The sequence below is a fragment of the Balaenoptera ricei genome, chromosome 20 (genome assembly GCF_028023285.1).
Source record: "Balaenoptera ricei isolate mBalRic1 chromosome 20, mBalRic1.hap2, whole genome shotgun sequence".
NCBI classification, from domain to species: domain Eukaryota; kingdom Metazoa; phylum Chordata; class Mammalia; order Artiodactyla; family Balaenopteridae; genus Balaenoptera; species Balaenoptera ricei.
In genome coordinates, this window is record NC_082658.1 from 47,190,388 (window position 1) to 47,212,718 (window position 22,331).

A 22,331-nucleotide genomic window follows, 5' to 3' on the forward strand; every position below is an offset into this window, starting at 1 on the left:
TAAGGTGAGAGCTTTGACCATTACGGTGAGTTAGTTCTCCTAGGTCTCCCCATGTATACGTGTTGTTAAACTTTTTTTGTTGTTGTTAAACTTTTGTTAGATTTTTCTCCTGTTAGTCTGTCTCATCTCAATTTAATTCTTAGACCAGCCAGAAGAACCTAGAAGGGTAGAGGAAAATTTCTTCCTTCCTCAACATCCATGCTGTAACCTGTGTCAGAATTTCCTTCCACTTTAAGGCTGAATAATATTACACTGTATGTAGAGACCACATATTGTTTACCTAGTCGTGCATCGATGGACACTTGGGTTGCTTCTATCTCTTGGCTATTGTAAATAATACCATGACCACGGGTGTACAAATATCTCTTCAAGTCCCTGCTTTCAATTCTTTAGGATATATACCCAGAAGTGGAATTGCGGGATCATACGGTAATTCTATGTTTAGTTTTTGAAGGAACCTCCATACTGTTTTGCGGTGTCGGTCTCAGCCGACGTAGTAATGCTGTTTGGGAACACCTGGGGGCACACATGTGGGCCTTTACCTCTCATGCGAGCCCCACAGGCCTTTCCCCAGCTGGAGCCAATGCTGTGACCGCACATGCCCTTCTGCTTCTTGTTGCGACTGCAAGACCCAGCTCAGCAACAACTATCAGGGAGCTTTGAAAAAACAAGGATTATTACTCTCAGGTCCTGAGGGCCACACAGCGAGATCAGCCAGTGGGGAGGAGTGGGTGATAGTGGAGACCTGGGGGTCCACCTGTATTGTGGTCCAAGGGTGGGGTGGTTAGGCAGGAACTAGGGGGCAGGAAGAGAAATGTGGGGTCACTCACACAGTTATCTAGGTTCCCCAAGGCTTTCTACGAAGGGGAACTTCATGGGTGCGGCCGGCCTGGGTGCTTACCTAGAAGCTGTCATACAGCTGGCGATGTGTTTATTCAAGATGGGTGTTTGAGGGCTTCCCTGGCAGCGCAGTGGTTAAGAATCCGCCTGCCAATGCAGGGGACACGGGTTCGATCCCTGGTCTGGGAAGATCCTACATGCCGCGGAGCAACTAAGCCCGTGCGCCACAACTACTGAGTCTGCGCTCTAGAGCCCGTGAGCCACAACTACTGAAGCCCACGTGCCACAACTACTGAAGCCCGTGCACCTAGAGCCCGTGCTCCACAAGAGAAGTCACCGCAATGAGAAGCTCGCGCACCGCAACGAAGAGTAGCCCCCGCTCGCCACAACTAGAGAAAGCCTGTGCGCAGCAACGAAGAACCAGGGCAGCCAAAAATAAATAAATAAATTAGTTAATTAATTTAAAGAAAAGATGGGTGTTTGAAATGGATGCTTTGGCAATCAGAAGCTTAACGCCAGGCACTTAGGATCAGGCATGTACACTACGTTTCCCATCGCAGCCTCACCATTTTACTTTCCCACCAACAGCGCAAAAGGGCTCCTTTCTCCACATCCTCATCAACACTTGTCGTTTTCTGGTTTTTTGATAGTGTGAGGTAGCCAACTCATTTTGAACAGATCCTATGGTCTACAGTTCAGAGAATAGAGAGTCTCAGACAAGTGTCTGGGACTTTGACACTTAAGACCTTAACACCAGAGCCAGGCCCTGGGAACGGGTCGCAGTGACGGCACGGTGATGCCAGGCTGCTGAGGTCAAGAGTGCCAGGCACTGGGTCTTGAAGACACCTCCCTACTGTCTCCATTCGTCTGAAAACGCATTGGCCTTAGGGTTTGGCTGTTGCCTCTCCCTGCAGGGCAGGAGCAGAGGGCCCTGGGCCCTCCTCTTTGGGCTGGATTCACTGTGACTTACTTCCAAGGCACGTGGCGATGCCAAAGTGTGTGTTTGCTGGAACTCTAGCTGTCCCTGTGTCTCCCTGGGCTCTGGGAGTTTGGGAGGGGTTATTTTTATTTTCTAATTAATTAATTAATTAATTGGCCGAGCAGGTCTTAGTTGCGGCATGCAGGATCTTTTATTTTTTTTTAAAATTTTTATTAATTAATTAATTAATTAATTTATGGCTGTGTTGGGTCTTCGTTTCTGTGCGAGGGCTTTCTCTAGTTGCAGCAAGTGGGGGCCCCTCCTCATCGCGGTGCGCGGGCCTCTCATTATCGCGGCCTCTCTTGTTGCGGAGCACAGGCTCCAGACGCGCAGGCTCAGTAATTGTGGCTCACGGGCCCATTTGCTCCGTGGCATGTGGGATCTTCCCAGACCAGGGCTCGAACCCGTGTCCCCTGCATTGGCAGGCAGACTCTCAACCACTGCGCCACCAGGGAAGCCCCCGGCATGCAGGATCTTCATTGCGGCACTCGGGACCTCTAGTTGCGGCATGCGGGCTCTTAGTTGCAGTATGTAGGATCTAGTTCCCTGACCAGGGATCGAACCCAGGTACCCTGCATTGGGAGCGGGGAGTGTTAACCACTGGACCATCAGGGAAGTCCCTTGGGTTTTTTTTAAAAAAAAACCCAGTACTTTATTCACGTAAACACACAGATCCTAGTCTGCTGGATGAGTTTTTACATTGTAAACAGCTGTGTGACCACCATCCAGATCAAGATCCAGGACGTTTCCAGCACCCAGAAGACTCCTTCGGGACCCTCCCAGTTGGTGCCCCCCACGGGTCATCACTATTCTGACCTGTTGTTGGATTTTATGTAATCAGAATGCTCCCAGCCTGTGCTCACTTGTGTCTGGCTCCTCTGCTCAAATGTGAGGTTCATTGATGACCTTGCCTGTATCTGTGGTCCCTTTTTATCGCCGAGGTCTGGTCCATTGTAGGCATATCACCATTCGTTTTTCCTTTCTCCTGCTGGTGAACATTTGTGTTTTTTCCAGTGCGGGGTTATGATGAGTAAAGCTGTTGTACACACTTGCATGTATTCTCACGTCTCTTGGGTAAATATCTAGGAGCAGAAAAGCTGGGACACAGGAGGGATAGATGTTTGACTTTACTATGTATGATCTGCCAAGTTTCCAACGCTGTAGTATTTTACACTCCCACCTGCAATGAATGAGAGTTCCAGTTGCTCCCTATCCCAGTCAATGAGGAAACGGTCCCCATGTCCCTGGTGTCAAAGAGGATTGCAAAGAATTTCCCCTTCTTTTCCTCCTTTCTGCTCCAACTGTGCCATCTGTCCCTTAAATCCGGTCAAATTCTGGTTGATCCAGGCATCTAACGGGGATGGAGGGTAGACAGAGGAGGCATGTGGCCTCAGTCTATGGGAACATCTCAAAGAAGTCAGTCTTTGCAAATTCTGGGGCACTCAGGCAAGCACAAGAAGGGAGAGAGGTGCAGACACATGCACGGCCCCAGGGCATCTGCTACCCACGTGGTGCCTGTAGGACCCTTAGCTGCTCATCCAGGCTTGACCGCGGGGCCCTGTCTCTAGCACATGATGAGGACCTGCTTGACTTCAGGTAAGTCTATTGTCACTATGTCTTTCCTCCCCGCCCCTCTCCCCGACCCAGCTGATCCTGAGTCTCTGTTTCAGTCAATCATTTCCTTTAATAAGGTGCTGGAGCAAATTAAAGACAGTTTATTCAATATATTGCCCCCACCTCCATGTCACTTGGAATGTTCTGTTATGTCCAAGACTTCTCCACTCCCCATTCTAAAGCCCAGAATCAAGGGAGAGAAGAGAAGAGAGAAATTCATAGAGAGGAGGGATCAGAAGCTCCCAGGGCATCATTATACACAAGAATAAGGTAACTCCATTACGAGGTTTTCTATTTGCAAAACATTTCTTTCTACGTGATTACGATTATTTTTTAAAGATTTATTTATTTATTTATTGGCTGCACCATTTCTTAGTTGCGGTACACAGGATCTTTTAGTTGCAGCTTGCGAACTCTTAGCTGTGGCATGCATGCAGGATCTAGTTGCCTGACCAGGGATTGAACCCAGGTCCCCTGCATTGGGAGCGCGGAGTCTTACCCACTGGACCACCAGGGAAGTCCCGATTTTTTTTTTTTTTTTGCCGTGCCGGCGGCATGCAGGATCTTCATTCCCCGACCAGGGATCGAACCCATGCCCCCTGCAGTGGAAGAGCAGAGTCCTAACCACTGGACCACCAGGGAAGTCCCTACATGATTATGTTTTTATATGAGGAATAGAATTTTAAAGGGGAAGAATACCTTTTTGAGAACCTAAGTAGCCTCATATGGCTCAGGATGCCACTAGTGAGCTGTGTGACCTTGGGCATGACCCTTAAGACTCTCTGAGCCTCAGTTTCCCTGTCTGGAAAATGGGTATAACCAGGCCTTCCCAGCTCCACCGCCAACCCGTGCACAGGCAGCGCCGTTGTTGTCTGGACACTCATGACACAGCCACACGCTCACAGGCAGTGTCGTCTAGTAGCTTGCTGCAGTGTGAATGTGGTCAGGATCTCTGAGCCTGCATGAACCTCTGTGAACTATTCGGTCATGGGTGGAGCGCAGGAGGAGAGTGGAGGGAAAAGGCACTGGGTGAGGAGCACCCACTTCCCTCTCCCAAGTATCATCCTCCACCATCCTCCCTCTGCAACCTACCTCTCTCCCTTTCTCTAAACCCATTTCCTCTTGCTCCTGGCTCCTCCCCCACTGAATAACCGCCAAATTGCTTTGGTTTCTATTTCTTTGTTAAGTCCTCCCCAGTGCAGAGGACTGCCCTTTCAGTGTGCAAAGTGGCAGCGGCCACGGAGGCAGTGGAGAGATGGCCTTCGGCGGCGCCCAGCCTCCCTACCTGAGCCCAGTGAGTTCCGGGGTTGTGGGTAGCCTCAGCCAGGGGGAAACAGCTGTGGAGCTCTGAGGAAGCAGCTCTTGCAGGTGGAGGGGGGAGGCATCCCAAAGAGAACACCACAAGGGCAGAAAGGCCAGCTGGGGCAGCCCTGACACAACTTCTGCTCCGCGCCCGTCTCCCTGGTGCCGTTCAGGGCTGGAGGGGGTGAGCATCCCAGGATTTGTGCGTCTGACAATCGTTTACTGAGCTCTTCCGGGTGCCTCTCCTGTTCTAGGTGCTCAGTGGGGGAAAGAAGGGCCTAAGTAACAACTAGAAAAGTGATGGCTTTTTTTGCTTGAAGGGAGTAGTAAACAGGGTTTCTGGGGAGATTAACAACCCAGCACGGCAGTGAAGGGCATTTACTTTGAAGATGGCCTCTCTGGGGTCAGCCATTTACTAGCTGGGTGACCTCAAGCAAGTTACTTTACCTCTCTGGGCCTCCGTTTCTGCATCTGTATAATGGGGATAATCCTTAAGTCACTGCTGAGGTGGGGGTAAAGGATTCAGTGAGGCAGCACGTCAGGAGAGCTTGAATGGTGTCTGGCCCACTGTGGGCGCTCTGGAAGTGTTTAGAATTGTTACGAGTCTGGGGGCAGCAGGGAAGGCCTCCCAAGGAGGTGTCTGCTCCCTGAGGGGTGAGTGAACAAGGCAGCGCGGGTCAAGGGTGTCTGAGAGGGACCATCTCAGGAGTTAGCGGGGCTGCCCCTGCTTTGTGGGGCGCAAAGGGCTGCCTTCTGTGCCTTTCTGCCTCCTCTGGGGAGCCCCTGTAGCAGGCGGCCTTTTTAAACCCTCATCATCCCCATGCCACACATGGAAAACTGAGGCTCAGAGAGGTGGAGGCCATTTGTCAAATGTCCCCAGATGGTAAGTGGCCGAGGAGGGAGGTGTCTTGATTTCCCCCCCGCCCCAGAGGAAGAAGGTGGTCCAGGGAGAGCACTGGGGGAGGACATGGGCCGGCAGGCGGCAGCCCAGGCCCAGGAGGTTCCTGTGGTCACTGTGTCCTGGGCCGGGCCCTGCAGTAGGAGCCTCTCCCGGCCTCCGCTTCCCAAGAGGCCGGCAGGTGGGCTGACGGAGCCCTTCGTGGGGAGCGGGGGTGGGCGGAAATAGATGTGGGGAGCTGCTGGGGGGCAAACAGGCCGAACCCATCTCTGCAGGGGCCCCGGCGTGGCCTGTTTGCTCTGGGCAGTGTCCAGTGCCCCTCCGTCCACCTCGTGAGGGCTCCCAGGGTGGGGCTGGAGGAAGCTGGGCCGCCCGGTGGGTGCCTCCACCGCGGCCTCGGGGTCAGAACGTGTCACCTGGGTCTCTTGCTCCATCAGATGGGCGACCCACAGACCCTTCCAGGCCCTGACGTTTTATTATTCTGGTGACGTGTTTTTACTTTTTAATCCTTGGATTCAAAAGGCAAAGATTTCAAATCAGAAGGAAACTCCTTCTATGGCAGCAGAGAGTCAAAACAGGGGCTTGGAAGTCCAGACCAGAAAGAGGCTGGGTGCAGCCCTCACAGGCACCCGGAGCGCCGTCCAGCCCACGTAGCCACCCTCTCCCAGGCCACCCATTGACCTGAGTACCTGGGACCTCACTTCCTCCAAAGTGCAGTGGGAAGGTCATCTGCCTGGCCTGTCTGCTGAGGAGGCCACGCCTCCAGGACCCGCCTCTGGAGCCCCCCCCCCCCATTCCTCGCCCACGCCCCGCCGGCCTCATCTGGCCCAGCCCCCAGAGGGCCAGGAGAGCAGCTGGTGTCACAGTCAGGACAGGACTCGCTGTTTGGCCCAGGGGAGCACTCGGTAAGCCAGGAGCGAGGGTGCTCTGGGCTTCATCGTGAGAAGCAGACCGTGTGGTGGTTAAAAGCATGGGTGCTGGGGTTCAAGCCCGGCTGTGTGGCTTTGGGCAAGTTATGCAGCCTTCCTGTGCCTGTTTCCTCATCTGTAAATGTGGCACTAATAATGACCAGGGTTGTTGTGAGGATAAGAAGATAACACAGACGAGCAAGGTTGGCCACCAGAAGGGCAGCAGTACCCTTTGGCTAAAAGCTGCCCCCTCTGGGTGACCCCCTGTGCCAGCTGTGGTTAGGTGGCCTCTGTGACACTGGGCCTCCAGAAGAGGGCTGCCCACCCTCTGGCCTGTAGGGCCTGACTCTGCTTTCCGGACTAGATAGGAAGAGGAGGAAAAAATCCTCAGCCTCCAGGCACAGCCCAGAGCTGAGAGCGAGTTCTGACCCAGCAGAAAGTTTAAGTCATCCTCATGCAGACAGCTGCCATTGTCAAGGCCTTCCAGCCAAGGGCTTTCCACTTAGCCTTTCACGTAATCCTCTTTAAGCACACTGCCAGGCTGGCAATGCTATTGTCTCACTGTTCCAAGGAGGGAATTGGGGTGCAGGCAGGTCAAATGACTTGTTCAACATCAGAGGTGCCAGCACAAGGAGCTGGGAGGCGAGCCCAAGCTGTGGGACCATAAATCCAGCATAAAAATCCATCCTCCTAAGTCATACAAAGCAAAAGCAGGTGCTGCTGTTTCCTGCTAAGGTCACACACACACACATACACACATACATGCACAGAGGGGTCCTTGGCCAGCCAGGCTTAAAACAATACAAATTTATTCTCTTACAGTTCTGGAGGTCAGAACTCTAAAATCAAAGTGTCAGCAAGGCTATTTCCTTCTGGAGGCTTCAGGGGAGAATGTTTCCTTTTTATTTTTTTTCTGCAACTGTTGAATCTCAAATATTTTCTTTTTTTTTTTTAGTGGTTGTTCCATTTTATTTTTTATTTTTTATTTTTTTGGCTGCATTGGGTCTTCGTTGCTGCGCGTGGGCTTTCTCTAATTGCTGCGAGCCGGGGGCTACTCTTCGTTGCAGTGCATGGGCTTCTCGGTGCACGGGCTTCTCATTGCACGGGCTTCTCATTGCGGTGGCTTCTCTTGTTGTGGAGCACAGGCCCTAGAGCACGCAGGCTTCAGTAGTTGTGGCACGTGGGCTCAGTAGTTGCGGCGCACGGGCTTAGTTGCTCCGCAGCATGTGGGATCTTCCCAGACCAGGGATGAAACCCGTGTCCCCTGCATTGGCAGGCAGATTCTTAACCACTGTGCCACCAGGGAAGTCCGAGAACATTTCCTTGCCTTTTCCAGCTTCCAGAGGCTGCCTGCTTGTGTTGGCTTGTGGCCCCTTCCTCCTCCTTTAAAGCCAGCAGCTTCTTGCTTCTGTTGTCACATCTTCTACTACCAATTCTCCTCTTCTGCCTCCCTCTTTGAGGACCCTGTGACTACACTGGGCCCACCGGGATAATCCAGGATAACCTCTACATCTCAAGATCCTCAACCTAATCACATATGCAAAATCTCTTTTGCCATGTAAAGCAACATATTCACAACTTCCAGGGATTAGAACGTAGACATTTTTGGTGGGGCAGAGGGGAGGGTGGTAATCATTCAGTCTACCATACCCTCCTTGGAGTCAACCAGTGTTAGCAGTTTCTTTGAATCCTTCCAGAAATGTTTTGTTCATGGTAAGTAAATATATGTATATAGCCTCCCCAACCCATTTTAAAAATAATACGTGTGGCATCATTCCGTATCAGTTCTCAAAGAGTCCCCTTCTTCCTCTTCTCTTCTTGTTAAGCCGCCATAGAATCCACTGTATGGAAATAACATAATTAATTTCACCATTTTCTTCTTGGTGGACTTTTGGGCTCTTTCCAATTTTTTGCAATTATAATGCGGCAGTGGATAATCTTGCCTTTAGGATTATACTCAATTTGAAATAATCTTGTGTTTCAGAATTTGAGGGCACCATTTAAGACAACAAAATCTCACAAAACTTTTTTTGGGGAAATCCTTCCTTAAGATTAACCTGTACTGCCCGCCCCCATTATCTACACATGGCTTCCTCCATCCTGCCTTCCTTCTGTGCCCTGATGACCCCATCCCAACACACTCTGCTTTCAGTTCTTTATACCTTAGTGTGAATATGCTTAAGGGAAGGGCCCATACTTGCCAGGAGTATGCATTTTAAGCCCTGTCTGTCATGATGGTGTGAAAGGCTCTTAAGAGAATTTCAGGCTTCAACAAACAAATGAGGGGATTCTTTTTCCAGGAAGTATGGCCTGCTGGTCTATAACTGTGTCAGGCTGATTCTACTTCTTCAAAATCACTGGCACGGACAGAAACAACAGAAAGATCTCAGAGATGTAGAGAAGCCATGATGTGCTTAAGGTCACCAAAGTATTTAATGGCAGAGTTCAGACCTAACCTGAGGTGCCGCAAAAGACACCTTTCCCAAAGGTCCATGGAGAGCAGAGTCTGTCTGAATGGGATCCTGGCGTTACAGGTTATCTCCCAGGGCGAGCTGTGCACGTGAGTTAGGAGGGGTTTCTCTGGATTCTGAGTGGCTGTACAGCTCAAGGACATAGGCTAGGACTGAACTGGGCTGGTGGGTGTTTTTTGTTTGCCTGCAGAGTGTTTATTTTAACTCGTTGTTAAAGAAAATTTTAAAATTTAGAGAGAATAGTATCATAAACAACACATACCCGTCATTCAGTTTCAACTCATGACCTGTCTTGCTTCATCTCTACCCAACCCTACTTCCCTTTGCACTCCTGGATGATTTTGAAGCAAATCTAGATATATCATTTCATTGCAAATATTTCATTATATGTCTCTATAACAAAGGAACTCTTCTACAATCCTTTTTAAAGGATTTTTTCCCCCAGAAATTAGAAAGTTTTACAGAAAAAAATTCCAGGTTTTGGTCTTCTCCTAAAGACTTGGAAGCTCTGCCAACACTGGACCTGGATGGTAATCACTGGTTACAGCTGAGTGGACACTGCCTCTTTAGATAAGGAAGATGATGTCTACTTTGCCTCAGTCCCTACCAATCCCTATTGTACCCTACCTGGCCAGCTCACCTATACACATCACCTGCCTGGCTCCTGTACTCATTTAAATTTTTTTTTAACGTCTTTATTGGAGTATAATTGCTTTACAATGGTGTGTTAGTTTCTGCTTTATAACAAAGTGAATCCGTTATACTTATACATATGTCCCCATATCTCTTCCCACACATTTAATTTTTGTAAGGAATTGACTTAAAGGAGAAGGTAGAAAAGACTTGAACAACTTGAAAAATGTGAAAATTGACTAGGAGATAGAACTGTGTTTAAGGCAGTTTGTAGAACCACATTAGATAAAAGGCATTCAGGAACGAAGCTTTGAAAGCTGAGACATAAGCAATTTAGGAATTTTGATTAGAGAGACCCAGGTGGAAGGAAGCAGAGGGGCAGTAGAGAGATAACCTACCACGTACCAGTCTCTTCCACAGACTTTTTGTCACTCAATCATCAATCTCACTCAGAAGGTGGGATTTATCCCTGTTTCACAGAAGAGGAAATTGAGGCAAAGAGAAGTTAAATAAACTTCCCAAGGCTGCTAAGGTAACAAGCAGCCAAATTAGGATTTAAATCTGGAGTATGCCTGGCTCTAAAATGAGGCATCCCTCACCGTAACCATGGATCCTTTAAACAGGCTCAGGAAAGAGAACGTGACAAAGTGATGGGGCCCAGGAGGGGTGGAGATGTCACATTAGGACTTTGGAGGATGCCAAGGGCCTGGGGGAAGGAATGGGAGCCCAGGAGCAGGAGTAGAAGAGGGGGCTGCCCCGCGGTTGCAGAGAGCACCTGGGAAGAGGCACTTTCTGAGGCGGTGGAGGGCAAAGGTCATGGTCACGGCTGTTCTCGGGGTGGGATGGGCAGGAGAGGGGAGGATGCCTTCTTCTTGGCCTGCTCAGGTGAGCAGAGGGTTTATCCTCGAGAACAGGTTGGTGGGTCTCTTTGGTCCCTCGGGCCCCCTGAGTCCCCAGCCAGGGGACTTTGCTAGGAACCTGGCCTGGGGTCCAGCAGCCCCCTCCTCACTCCCCTGGTTCCTTCCCATCTCAGGGCTGTGGACATGCCACTTCTTCCTCTTGGCAGCTGTCACACTGTCCCTGACACATCCTCTCAGAGCCGGAGGGATCTCCTTCTCACAATCTCAGAATGTCTGTGTATCTTCCTCGCTGCAGGCCTGGAAGGCCCGTGGGGCGGAGCCTCTCTCTGTCCTGTTCACAGCTGCACCTGGCCCCTAGCCCAGTGCCCGACACCCAGGCCAGCCCCCAGCAAGTGCTGAAGGGGATGGAGAGAAGCAGGCCAGCCCACTGACCACCGTCTCCTCCTCGCAGGCCATTCCGTTCACTGGGATAATCCAAGGGGGTCTCCAGGACGGACTTCAGATCACCATCAATGGGACCGTTATATATTCCAACGGAAACAGGTACCTGGAATCGTTGTTTCTCTCAGCCTCGCCCCTGAGCGAGCCAGGGCGCTCTCAGCTCAGGTTGGTCCACCCAGCATCCTCCGAGCTGCCCGCACCTGGCTCAGGGGATGAGAAGGGCCCGGCCCCTGCCCACAATGCACGGCACTCCTGCCATCTGCCAGTAGCACCCAGGGCACCATTAACCAGACTCCCCAAAGATGGGGGAGGGGATAATGGGAGCTCCCAGTCTAAGGAGGGAAGCAGGCCAGCCTAGAGGCAGAAGTTCCAGGACTGAACACTGTATGCTGTGACCCAGAGTTGCAGAAACATCACCTTCCTTCATTTCCTGTAGCTGCCCTCATCTACTTCGGAGCCCTCCCTTGGTCTGACGTGGAAATAGTTAAACTTGCCATCAAAGTTGTAATTTGGTCTCTTTCGGTTTCAAGCTCTTTCCCGGAAAATGCTAAGTCAATTCAAAAAATAAATATCTTAGCGCCTAGTTCCCAAGGGGGCTTCCCAGGAGGAGAGCCTGCACGTATTCTCAGAGGCAGGAGGGTTCTCGGATGCTCACGCAGCCCTGGCTGACCTCTGCTGAGGTCCGGGTGGCTCGGAGGCCTGGGACCCGTGCCCAGTTTCGGTGGGGTCCACGTGGGCTGCACCCTGAGGTCCACAGTGCCCACGGAGGCCCCTCTGGACACGTGGCCCTCTCTCAGAAGCCTCTCTGTCCCAATCCCAGTTGGCTTCTGCCCCTACGTTTCCTCTCATCACTTTGCATGGGGCCCGGGGACCTTCTGGATTCCTTCAGGCCCCTCCCAGGCCCAGCCCTACCCCTGCATCTAGATTCTAGATGACTTCCTCTGCCATTGCTTCCCCTCCAGGTGGACACGGACACACTGACCATGGGACTTTGAGAGCCCTGAGTGCCCCCAGGGGACTCGGAGGGAAGTGAGGCACCCAGATTCCCCCAAACTCTGCCAGCATGGGGGTCCCAGACCTCGGCTCTGAACTTCCAGTGCTTTCTCTCTCCCCCTTCCTCTGCCCACCCTTTCTCCCAGCGCAGCAGGGCTTTCTACTCCCACCCTGTCTAATAGAATCTCTCCCTACCTCCGAGGGTCCCCCTTCCGATGGGAGCTTTTGCTCTCTCCCTTCCCTGGGGCAGGAATTTTCAAAGGTACACAGGAATGAAGCTGGAGGACCGCAAAGGGAAAACTACACCCAGAGGTATTTCAGAAACACTATTCTCCACTTTAAGAGGAATAGAGACTTAGATTTTCTCATTCCAGAGTCACTTGGAGCTTCCTTTCCCTTCGGTATTCCCAGAGGGAGGGCGGCTGGGCTCAGGGCCACGCCAGTTTCCCGCAGGCCCCGCTGGCTGAGGGTTCACAGAGAGCTCCGATGTTGAGGACGGCGTCCAGAACCCACCCCCCTTAACCGAGAAAGAGAACGGGCTCTGGGGGCTGCCCTGGCGGTCCAGTGGTCAGAACTCCACACTTCCACTGCAGGGGGCACAGGCTTGATCCCTGGTTGGGGAACTAAGATCCTGCAAGCTGCTGTGCGGCCAAAAAAAAAAAAAAAAAAAGTGGCGGGGCTCTGCAGGCAGGGGCTCTGTCCATCGAGGGCCACCCTTGGGTGCAGGGCAGTGCCTGGCTCTGCGGGGCATGACGTGGGAGCGAGGCATGCGCTCTGACCGCTGTGTGTTTGTTGGGGAGACCAAAGTGACCCCGAGAGGCAGGCTGCAAACCACACTGGTGCTGAATTCAGGGAAGGCGGACCCTCAGAACCTCAGACTGGAACTTGGTTTGGGGACACGAGCGAGCTCCGTCTGGGAAGAGGCAGAACAAACATTTATTGCGCCCACTTTGTGAGCCAGGTCCCTCAGAAGATTCTTTTGTTTCTGTCCTCACCTTACAGTCAAGGTTGTACCCAAAGGAAGTTGGGATGGCGAGGGGCTTCCTCCGAGGAGAGATGGGAACAAAGAGTTGCTTGCTTGGGGGCTTCCCCTGGCCGCCTTGTTAATCATCCTCGAAGGAAGGCAGTCACCCCCTTTCCCGGATGCGGCAGCTTGAGGGTAGCGAGGTGCGGGGTCATTGCAAATGACAAACAGTGCAGAACTGGGGTCTGGGTCCAGGCCTGCTGACCTCACTCAGGTCAGGTGGACACACGCCAACCTCTACAGGGGGACAGACGTGCACACTGAGGTCCCCACGCCTGGAGGGCTAGTGTTTATTCTATGCCTCCCCTTTAGACACCATCTCTGTAGGCGTCCCATCAATGTCACGTGTTCTTTCCGTTTGTCCTCTTCTCTCTCAACTGAGCAGATGTGGGCTGGCCTCCAACGAGCGACCACTTGGCACAAAAGGTTCTCACTCCTAGGCACATTTCTCGACTTCCATCTTGGATACAAATTTCTTTACCCATTTTCTACTTATTTTTAGAAAATCACACTGTAAGGGCAAAATGTGGTAACTGCACAAAAACATACTAAGTGTAAATTAGGTGAGCAAAAATGATGGCAAAACTAAGGATGGGTACAAACCAGCCACGCAGGTTGTAGGCAGGATCCCAGATGGATGTCAGTCAAAGGCGTGAGACCCTCCTGTTCCCACCCTTGGCAGTAAACCAGGATACCGAGAGCCCTGTCTGATTTCCCTCGGCCTAGGTTTGCTGTGAACTTTCAGAGCGGCTACAATGACAATGACATTGCCTTCCACTTCAACCCTCGGTTTGAAGACGGCGGGTATGTGGTCTGCAACACGAAGCAGAAAGGAAGCTGGGGGCCTGAGGAAAGGAAGATGCAAATGCCCTTCCAGAGAGGGTGTCCCTTTGAGCTCTGCTTCCTGGTACAGAGCTCGGAGTTCAAGGTGAGCAGGAACTCTCCTCTCTTCCCTTTGGCTGTCTGTCCCCCAGCCTGATCAGGCGTGGTGAATAGCATTTAAATAGTCACGTGAGCAACACCTTTGTACAGAGAAGAGGACCATTTCCTTGTAAGGATGCAGTCTCCTTACACACCTTCACCTGCATCTACAAGTGCACTTGTTGCTTCTTTTACTCCGGAAATAAGCACTAGATAAGTCACCATGGTGCTTTTTGGCCTCCTGGGTCTTTAAAGTCCAAATTATTTCAGTTCCTCTGCCCTTCTTCCACTCCAGGTCCCTGGTAACATTTGTTTTTGTTACATTGGTGCAGCCTTTATCCAGGTGTTATTAATGGCTTAGTTTTGCAGGGCATTGCAAACTGCTTTTGCAAGCAGAGCAGTGTCTCTGGGCTTGGGGAGACGGGGGGTGGGGGGTGAGTACATCTGTGTCTGTGCCCCTCTGTGTGAACATGGATGTTCCCAACCCCTCACCATGCAACCTGACGTCACCTCTCCTCTGCTCCCCACGAACTTTTGTATGCATGTTTCAGTAACACCCCAGGTGACCTAAGATTAGAAAGACAAACCTACTGCAATAAGCAGACAACCGTAAGAACTAAAAAGCCAACAACCAGAGCCACGTAGGGATTGTGTCCGGATGCACTTTGGATCACAAGCATGTTCCTGTAACTGGCACAGCTCTGAAGGCTGATGCCCCCGACCTATAGGGGATGGATGTGAAAACTAGACACAGGTCTAAACTTCTAGAAGCAGGGGTCCCAGAAGCTTGGGTGAGTTCCCACCTGGCCAGGGACCCCCTCCTGCAACATGCACTCATCTCGGCAGGTGATGGTGAATAAGAACCTCTTCACGCAGTACGCACACCGCGTGCCCTTCCACCGTGTCAACGCCATCTGTGTCACGGGCGCCGTGCAGCTGTCCTACATCAGCTTTCAGGTCAGACTGTCCACCCAGCACCCGCCCCCAGGGGCTGGGTGCAGGGCCCGGTCCATTGTGCCCAGGCCCTGCTGCGTGGGCCCAAAATTGCCAGCCAGTCTCCTTTCCAGATGGCTCTGGGGACACACCTCTGGCTCCCCCGTCCTGTCCTTGTGTCGCTGTCTCTGTCTGGGACACCTGCTTCAGTCTCCCGGGCTCCTTGGCCACTCATCTCTGTCATTCCCACCCTGGTTAGGAGGCCGTGTGGTTCTAGAAAGACCCGAGGCTTGGGAATCAAACTGAATCCAGCTCAAATCTCCAGCTCTGCCATTCTCATTGGCTGGGGGATCTTAGACAAGTGACTTCGCCTCTCCCAGCCTCAGTTACCTCACCTGTGGAAGGAGCAGGGTCTCTACCACCCCATAGGTCCTTGTGTGAGTTCAATGAGGCGATACACATCAGAGGTCACAGAATAGCCTGCATGGGCCACACTTGGGTCTATTTGACCCTCTCTGTGCTTTAAAATTTTTGAATGTGTTACCAGCATCTAAAAGGTCAGCAGAAGTTTTTTGTTTTGTTTTGTTTTAATTAATTAAGTAAGTAAGTAAGTAAGTAAGTAATTAATGGCTGTGTTGGGTCTTTGTTGCTGCGCGTGGGCCTTCTCTAATTGCGTTGAGCGGGGCTCTAGAGCATGGGTTCTAGGCACGCGGGCTTCAGTAGTTGTGGCACATGGGCTTCAGTAGTTGTGGCATGTGGGCTTCAGTAGTTGTGGCACGTGGGCTTCAGTAGTTGTGGCATGCAGGCTCTAGGGCACAGGCTCAGTAGTTGTGGCGCATGGGCTTAGTTGCTCCACGGCATGTGGGATCTTCCACTTAAAAATAGTTAAGATGGTCAATTTTATGTGCATTTCACCACAGTTTAGAAAAAAAAAAAAGGTCAGGTGATAGCACATGGTAATCTGGATTTCTGGCTTTTTGTGAAAACTGGAAAGATTGGGGTATGCTGGGCCCACATTCTGCAGGGCCCCAGGCCGCTGGCTGGGAGCTGTCGGCACCACTTTGGTATTTGAGTGTGTACCCTGAGATGGGAAGGCACACAGCAGGCCCTTGACAAATATGAGGCCCTTTCTCTTTGGTCCTCATCTCTCATACTCCTTCCCTCCCGAGCTCCCCCTGTGGGGCTGGGGAGAGAGGAGAGAGAGATGGAGGTGGAGAGAGAGACGGCCAGCCTGCCGCCACTGCCTGGGGCCTAAGCTTCCCTCTGCCCGTCCTGGACACCCCGGCTCCCCCTGCTTGCCTGTCTGTCTCCCTCTTGCCTGGCCCCTGCTTTTCCCCTCTTCCTTGGCTCCGTTAATGCTTCTCTTCACCCCATGGCACCTTTTGTTTTAACAGAACACTGGCGCAGCTCTCATCCAGCCCGCCTTCTCCACGGTGCAGTGCTCCCAGGCTGCCTGTTTCCCACCCAAGCCCAAGGGGCGCAGACCGAAAGTGAGTTCAGTGGAGGCCTGGGGCGGCTGATCCGTCAGCAGGAAGGACAGAGCGTCTGAGACGCTGGTCCAGCCAGCAGGCCAGCCAGGGTCTCCAGGCCCTGTCATGCCCAAAGGTTCCCTGCCGCCATCCACACCCCCGGGCCCAGAGCTGGGGACCTGGGGGTGTCCTTGGCTCTGCCTTCCTTTCATTATCTCTCCAGGGCACCAGTGCCTCTCTTCCCAAAGCCACTGCCGTGGTCCAGGCCATCTGCCCCCTCAACACCCCGACCACGGCCTAGTTCCCCACGGCCCACTCACCCACCACAGTGACCTTCCTATGCACAAATCTGATCACGTCCTCCCCCTGCTTTAAAGTCCTAAAGGCCCCAAGTCCCTCTAGATAAAGTCCAGACAGCAGGACCTGCAGAATCCTCCCCAGTCTTGCCCCAGCCTCCCTCCCGGCCTCATCCCTCACCCAGGAAGTTCACGCAGCCCCCACTGCTCATTTGGGGCTCTCTCAGGCCACCGTGCTTTCTGCACATGCTATCCCAGTGCTGAAAGCACCCTTTGCCACCCAGCCCCAGCCAATCCCGAGTGGCCCTTCACAGCTCGGCTGTCACTCCTCTGGAGCACCGTCCCTGGAGTAGATCACTGGATGCCCTCCTGAGTCACCACAGACTTTGGACATGTCTGTGCTACACCAGTCACCACGTCCTGCTATAACTGTGTTTATGTGTGTCTCCTCATCACTCTCCTCCCTCCTTCCCTACACCCACCGGGCCCTTTGTGGGCTGGGATTGTAGGTGGTTTATTTGTGTATCCCTAGCATTTTGCACAGAGCCTGGCATGCAGTAGGGACTCAGTTAATGAATGTGGAATAGGTTTGCAAGAGGAACAGTCTGCCGGGTGAAGGCAGGGTCCCGGACAGGAAGGGGAGCAGGGCCTGGCCCTTTCTTTGGCCACCTGAGCAGTGGGGACTGGGAGGAGGGCTGTCTCTCTGCCCAGCCTTCCCGGGCCCAGCACGGTGCAGCTGGGGCACCTGCCTTCTGCCATGCGGACACAGGACTGATGGAGCTGCAGGGAGCCTTTGCAGGGCAGCTGGCCTTTGGCCCTGGCCTGGGGAGGACAGGGTGTGGCGGATACAATCAGCAGAACTGGGTACCATTTGGATTTTATCTCTTGTTACCTGGGTGAGCTTGGGCAAGTTGCCTAATCTTTCTGAGACTAGTTGCCTCACCAGCGAAATAGGAGGCAAGGATGCCTCCCTCATTGTAAGGTCTTGAAGCCAGAGCCTGGCACACAGCAGGCCTTCAGCCAATGCAAGTTTTCACCTTATGGGTGAAATATGGCACCGGGAGTAATGGCTTTGCCTCTGGGAGCTAAGGGAAGCTAAACGGTCTGTATCAGATATATCCACCTCTCCTTCTGAAGGAGCCAATGGGAACGTTCCCCCTCCTCCACCCCAACCCCATTGCATAACCATAGTGTACCCGGGATGGTGGGTGAGAAGATGGGCGCCCAGAAGGCTCAGGAGGGAGGCCGCGTGTGAGGAGGTCTTTCTTACCACAGCTTCTGCCGCCACGTTACTCTCGTGTGGCGCCAGTGTTAACCACCATTTTGGTTTCTCATCCCCTTCAGCCTCCAGGGATCTGGCCGGCCAGCTCGGCTCCCATTGTAAGTGTCTTGCTCTCTCTTCGGAATCTCTTCACTCTGGCTTTTCCTGTGGGTTAAAAGGAGGAGGCGGAGCCAAGCATGGAGCCTCTCCCGTTGGAGGGTAGGGCCGCCAAGGCCAGACCCTTGGGCCATCTGCCTGGCTGGGGTGGTGATGGTGCGAGGGAGTTCGGGGGGGGGGGGAGGGGTGGCTGGCCCTGATGAATCGGGAAGGAGCCCCAGTGGCCGCTGGTTTGCTCAAGGCCCTGCCACTCTGTGGGCAGCCATAGGACACCAAGGCCCCACGTTCACTTCTTCCTTCTGCAAAGCGAGGCTGTGCTAGAGACATTTCCCTGAGAAGAAAGATGCAGGCCACAAATGCAACCATGTTTCTTCTCCAGAGAAGAAACACCTCTACCTGCCAGTTTTGGGGCGTCTGGTCAGGATGATTGGGCTGGTTACAAGCTCAAGATGACCTCACCTAAGAGGAGGGTGTTAAGTGGTGCCCTCTGGTGGCAGGTGGCCGTCTTCACACCGGTGAGAGCCGGTTAAAATGGGGTTTCTTTCTTCCAGACTCAGACCATCATCCACACCGTGCAGAGCACCCCTGGACAGATGTTCCCTGTAAGTCTGAACGCTCTGGTCAGCTCACAGCCCCACCACGTGCCCCTTTCCCAAGGAGTGAATTCTCTAGGCCCAGAGTCAGGAAGAAAGCAGTTTAGCAAGGAAGGTGGGGACATTTGGGGCTGGGCCCTCTGCTTAGGAGAAACGCACGTAAAACTCTCCATGGGACAGTAGAGATTCTGGATCAGGCTGGATTTACCCAACGACCCAAGAAATAGGTCCCCTAGGGACCAACAGGAAAACTGGTCCTTCTGTCCCTGAGAGGGGAGTGCAGTGGTCCCAGTATCTGGATATGAGACCCTCCATCCTGAGGACAAGCCCCCAGGATGTCACTGCTGATCACAGGCTTAGGCTGCCTCTCCTCCTCCTCCTGCCAGTGCAAAGCACACGGGGGGCCTGGAGTCAGTGGGGCTGCCCCTGGAGGGGTTGAGGGGCAGGTGACCATGATGGGATCCAGGAACATGGCAGGAGTCCTGCCAAGGCTGACATGGGAAGGAAGGTGACTGGGAGAATCCAAGGCCTGAAGCCCCACGACCTCAGTCTCCCACTGGAGCATCCCCTCTAGAACGTGCGAGGGCGTGTGTGTGTGTGTGTGTGTGTGTGCGCACTCCCGTACTGAATTTCCCGATCTCTTTTCAACAGAATCCCATGATCCCACCCATGGCATATCCCAACCCAACCTATGTAAGTGGTTTCTCTGGGAGGGATGGAGGTCTGCTCTGTGTTGTGCAGGGTTGGGGTAGGGGGAGAGGGGAAGGCAGCTTACAAAATGAAAAGCAGTCCTTTAGTAAACTGAAGTTCTGGAAACTTCCAGGTAACTTAGAAGACTTAGGAAAGGGGCTTTCACCTTGAAAATCGTCCCTTCTCCATGAGCATATTATACGGTCTTCCCTTCTCAGCCCAAGCATCCTTTGCGTCCAACCAAAGCTCTTTTCATGATAGTAAATGCCCATTAATTTGAGGAATGCTGGAAAGTTTTCCTTTGCCATTTACTGAGCCAAGTAAAGATACCATGGAGTTCTTTCTTGAAGATACAGGCACAGTTAAATTGTCGACTGACAGTCCAAATGCACAGAAGTTGACGTGAAGTTTCTCTTGCAGCGGCGGCTGCTCTGGCTGCTGCTGTCTGACCTGCCCCCTCCTCCCCACAGCCGATACCTTTCTTCACCTCTATCCCCGGTGGGCTGTACCCCTCCAAGAGCATCAAGGTGTCGGGTACCGTCCTGTCCAATGCTCAGAGGTAAGCCAGGGTTCCTGGGGAGAAGAGACACCCCAAGGTCATTCTGGCCATTCCCCCGGCTCGGGGCAGAGAGTCCATGGGAGCGGCCCATCCCCAGGTTCTACATCAACCTGTGCTCCGGGAGAGACATCGCCTTCCACCTGAACCCCCGCTTTGACGAGGATGCCGTGGTCCGCAACACGCAAATCAACAGCCGCTGGGGGTCTGAGGAGCGAAGCCTGTCCCGACAGATGCCCTTCTTCCGAGGCCAGAGCTTCTCGGTGAGATGCTGCAGCCCCGAGCTGGGAGGGGCTCTCAAGGGGCAGGTGGGGCAGCGGGTGGAGGTCATCTGGGGGCACCTTGATCGAGGCAGGAGCTGATGCCTCTGGGGTGAGGACTAGGCCCAGAAGAAGAGAAAGTGTTCACCAAATTACTGCTATTATCATTTTACTGTTGTGTCCCACATAAGGCAGGTGGCAGGTGCTACCTGCTGTTACAGATGAGGAGACTCACTCACACGTGCAGGCTACTTGCTAAGGTCACACAGCCCATCAGTGCCCAATCGAACTCAAGAATGAGGTGTCAGTCATTCACTCACTCACTCATTCATTCAACAGTCATTTATCAGCTATTTCATCCAGGCCCACTTTGAGCAGCAAGTACCACAGGTACTGGGGGGACAATTAGGAAACAGACGGTCCAGGTCCTGCCCCCATGGAGTTTACAATCAAGGCGGGGGAGGAACAAGGAAACAAATGTATGGACAGATCGCTGCAGAATAGCAACGGGTACTATGCAGAGGGCAAAGTAGAATAAGAAATAAGTGAGCCCCGGGCAGGGGCCATGCTTCCTTAGGCGGGGGCAGACCTTGGAGGAGGCCCCAGCACAGGCGGGACCTCAGTGGTAGGAGGAGCCCACCTTGCAAAAAATCTAAGGGGCAGCAGAGGGAGCTGATATCATCGCAGAGGCAGAGGGTCATGGTCGTGGCCTGTCTAGGAAGCAGGAGGGCCGGGGCTTCTGGGAGAGTGAGGATGGGGAGGTGGCGGGTGGCACTGCTGGAGGCCTGGATGACACAGAGCTGGGTTCTCGACCCTGACTACATACTCAAATCACCTGAGAGCTTGAAAAAGAAAAAGCAATGCCTGGCTCCACCCCAGGCCCACGAGAGGATGAGCCTGGACACCCGTATTTTTAAATATGCCCTAATACTCCTCACCCAGGGTTGAAAATGACCGACATAGGGCCTTGTGGGTCATGGATTGTGGATCTTAGTCCAGGGTGTTGGTGTGTTTCAAGCCAGAGAGCAATATACTTTGATAGCTGTGTGACCTTGAGCAAGTGACTTAACAGCTCTGTGCCTCAGTTCCCTTATCAAAAATATGGGACTGCTAGTAATATTGATCTCACAGAGATGGAAGAAGGAAATGAAATCGAGTTTGTGACACGCTTAGGACAGTGCCCGGTGCGCAGTGACTCTGCTGCTGGTGTTAGCTATGTGATGGGGACGATGGTATTTTAACAGCTGTGCTGCCACTGCCTCTGGGAGAATGTCGGGGTGGAAGAGACAAGTTAGGAGGCTGCCGCAGCAGGAGTACAGGCGCCGAGCACTCCTGTGTGCCGGGTCCTAGGGGCATGGATGACACAGGCCAGCATTTGTGTCCCTAGAGGCTCAGGGTCCAGCTAGAGGGTGAGGATAGGGGTGGGGGACACAGCCTGAGGGGGCGCCTGACTCGGCTAGGAGGGGCTCAGGAGGTGGGGAAAGGCCGGGAAGGTTGGCTGCAGGAGGGTGAGTCCTGAAGGGGGAGTAGCGGTGATCCACGCAGACAAGGTGTGCAGAGCGGGGAGCACGGGGGGAAGGGCATTCTGGGGGGAGGAACAGAATATGTAAAAGCACAGGGAAGGAGAGCATGAGACATGTTCGGGGAAGAGTGAATCCTTCGGTGTGGCTCGAATGCAGTTGTGGGTCTTGCTTAACTAACGTTTGGGGAAGGTGGGAAGGAGGGAGGGAGACGTGAGGCTGCCTTTGGCTTTGAGGACAGTCTAGACGGGGTACAGATGCTGGGGCCTCTCATCCAGGTGTGGATCATGTGTGAAGCCTCCTTCCTCAAGTTGGCTGTGGATGGCCAGCACCTGTGTGAATACTACCACCGCCTGAAGAACCTGCCCGCCATCAACAGCCTGGAGGTGGGGGGCGACATCCAGCTGACCTATGTGCAGACATAGGCCAGCCCTGCCTTGGGCTGCCATCTGGCTCTGCCCATCACCCCCACCTGCACCGCATCTGGGGCTTTGCTGGAGAGACCACGTCCTTGGCTGGCTCTGCTTCTGGCCACGTCCACCTCGTCCCAAGCCGCTAGCTGTCACTCCACGCGGGAGGCGGTATCCTCGGCCCCTCCCCTTCCTCCAGTCTTTAACCTCTCCTCCTCCCGGAAAGCTACCCTGATGACGCCCCTCTGGTCCCCACCAACGGGCAGGAGCCTTCTCAGCAGGGGACTCTCCCCTTTCCCAGTGTCCTTCGAATAAGGAAAGAACAATGCTTGTCAGCACGTG

The 22,331-nt window shown here is 53.1% G+C and overlaps 2 protein-coding genes across 4 annotated transcripts in view; one reads left to right on the forward strand and one right to left on the reverse strand.

Annotated features, from left to right (window-relative positions):
• The first annotated feature begins 4,609 nt into the window (after positions 1-4,609).
• On the forward strand, positions 4,610-22,327 carry LGALS9 (galectin 9). Of its 3 annotated transcripts, XM_059908954.1 has the most exons (11): positions 4,611-4,727; positions 10,957-11,048; positions 13,690-13,891; positions 14,731-14,841; positions 16,212-16,307; positions 17,927-17,962; positions 18,512-18,562; positions 19,205-19,246; positions 19,714-19,802; positions 19,900-20,062; positions 21,858-22,327. In XM_059908954.1, the coding sequence occupies exons 1-11, from the start codon at positions 4,689-4,691 to the stop codon at positions 22,002-22,004; spliced, it is 1,068 nt and encodes a 355-aa protein (XP_059764937.1). In that variant the 5' UTR covers positions 4,611-4,688; the 3' UTR covers positions 22,005-22,327. The 3 variants fall into 3 exon arrangements, with proteins under 3 accessions (XP_059764939.1, XP_059764937.1, XP_059764938.1); XM_059908955.1 differs by lacking the exon at positions 16,212-16,307; XM_059908956.1 differs by lacking the exons at positions 16,212-16,307; positions 19,900-20,062 and having other exon boundaries at positions 4,610-4,727; positions 21,858-21,936.
• Positions 8,308-22,331, reverse strand: part of NOS2 (nitric oxide synthase 2) — a 55,894-nt gene continuing 41,870 nt past the window's right edge. The window contains exon 27 of the mRNA XM_059908953.1: positions 8,308-8,382. Within this exon, the coding sequence (XP_059764936.1) occupies positions 8,323-8,382 (60 nt within the window). The 3' untranslated portion in view covers positions 8,308-8,322. The remainder of the gene's footprint in view (positions 8,383-22,331) is intronic.

Bases quoted from the DNA above. Each gene is read 5' to 3' on its own strand.
- LGALS9 (XM_059908954.1), top strand. From the start codon at position 4,689: ATGGCCTTCGGCGGCGCCCAGCCTCCCTACCTGAGCCCA. The intron at 16,308-17,926 runs GTGAGTTCAGTG...CATCCCCTTCAG, and splicing joins CCAAGGGGCGCAGACCGAAA to CCTCCAGGGATCTGGCCGGC. The intron at 18,563-19,204 runs GTAAGTCTGAAC...TCTTTTCAACAG, and splicing joins CCCCTGGACAGATGTTCCCT to AATCCCATGATCCCACCCAT.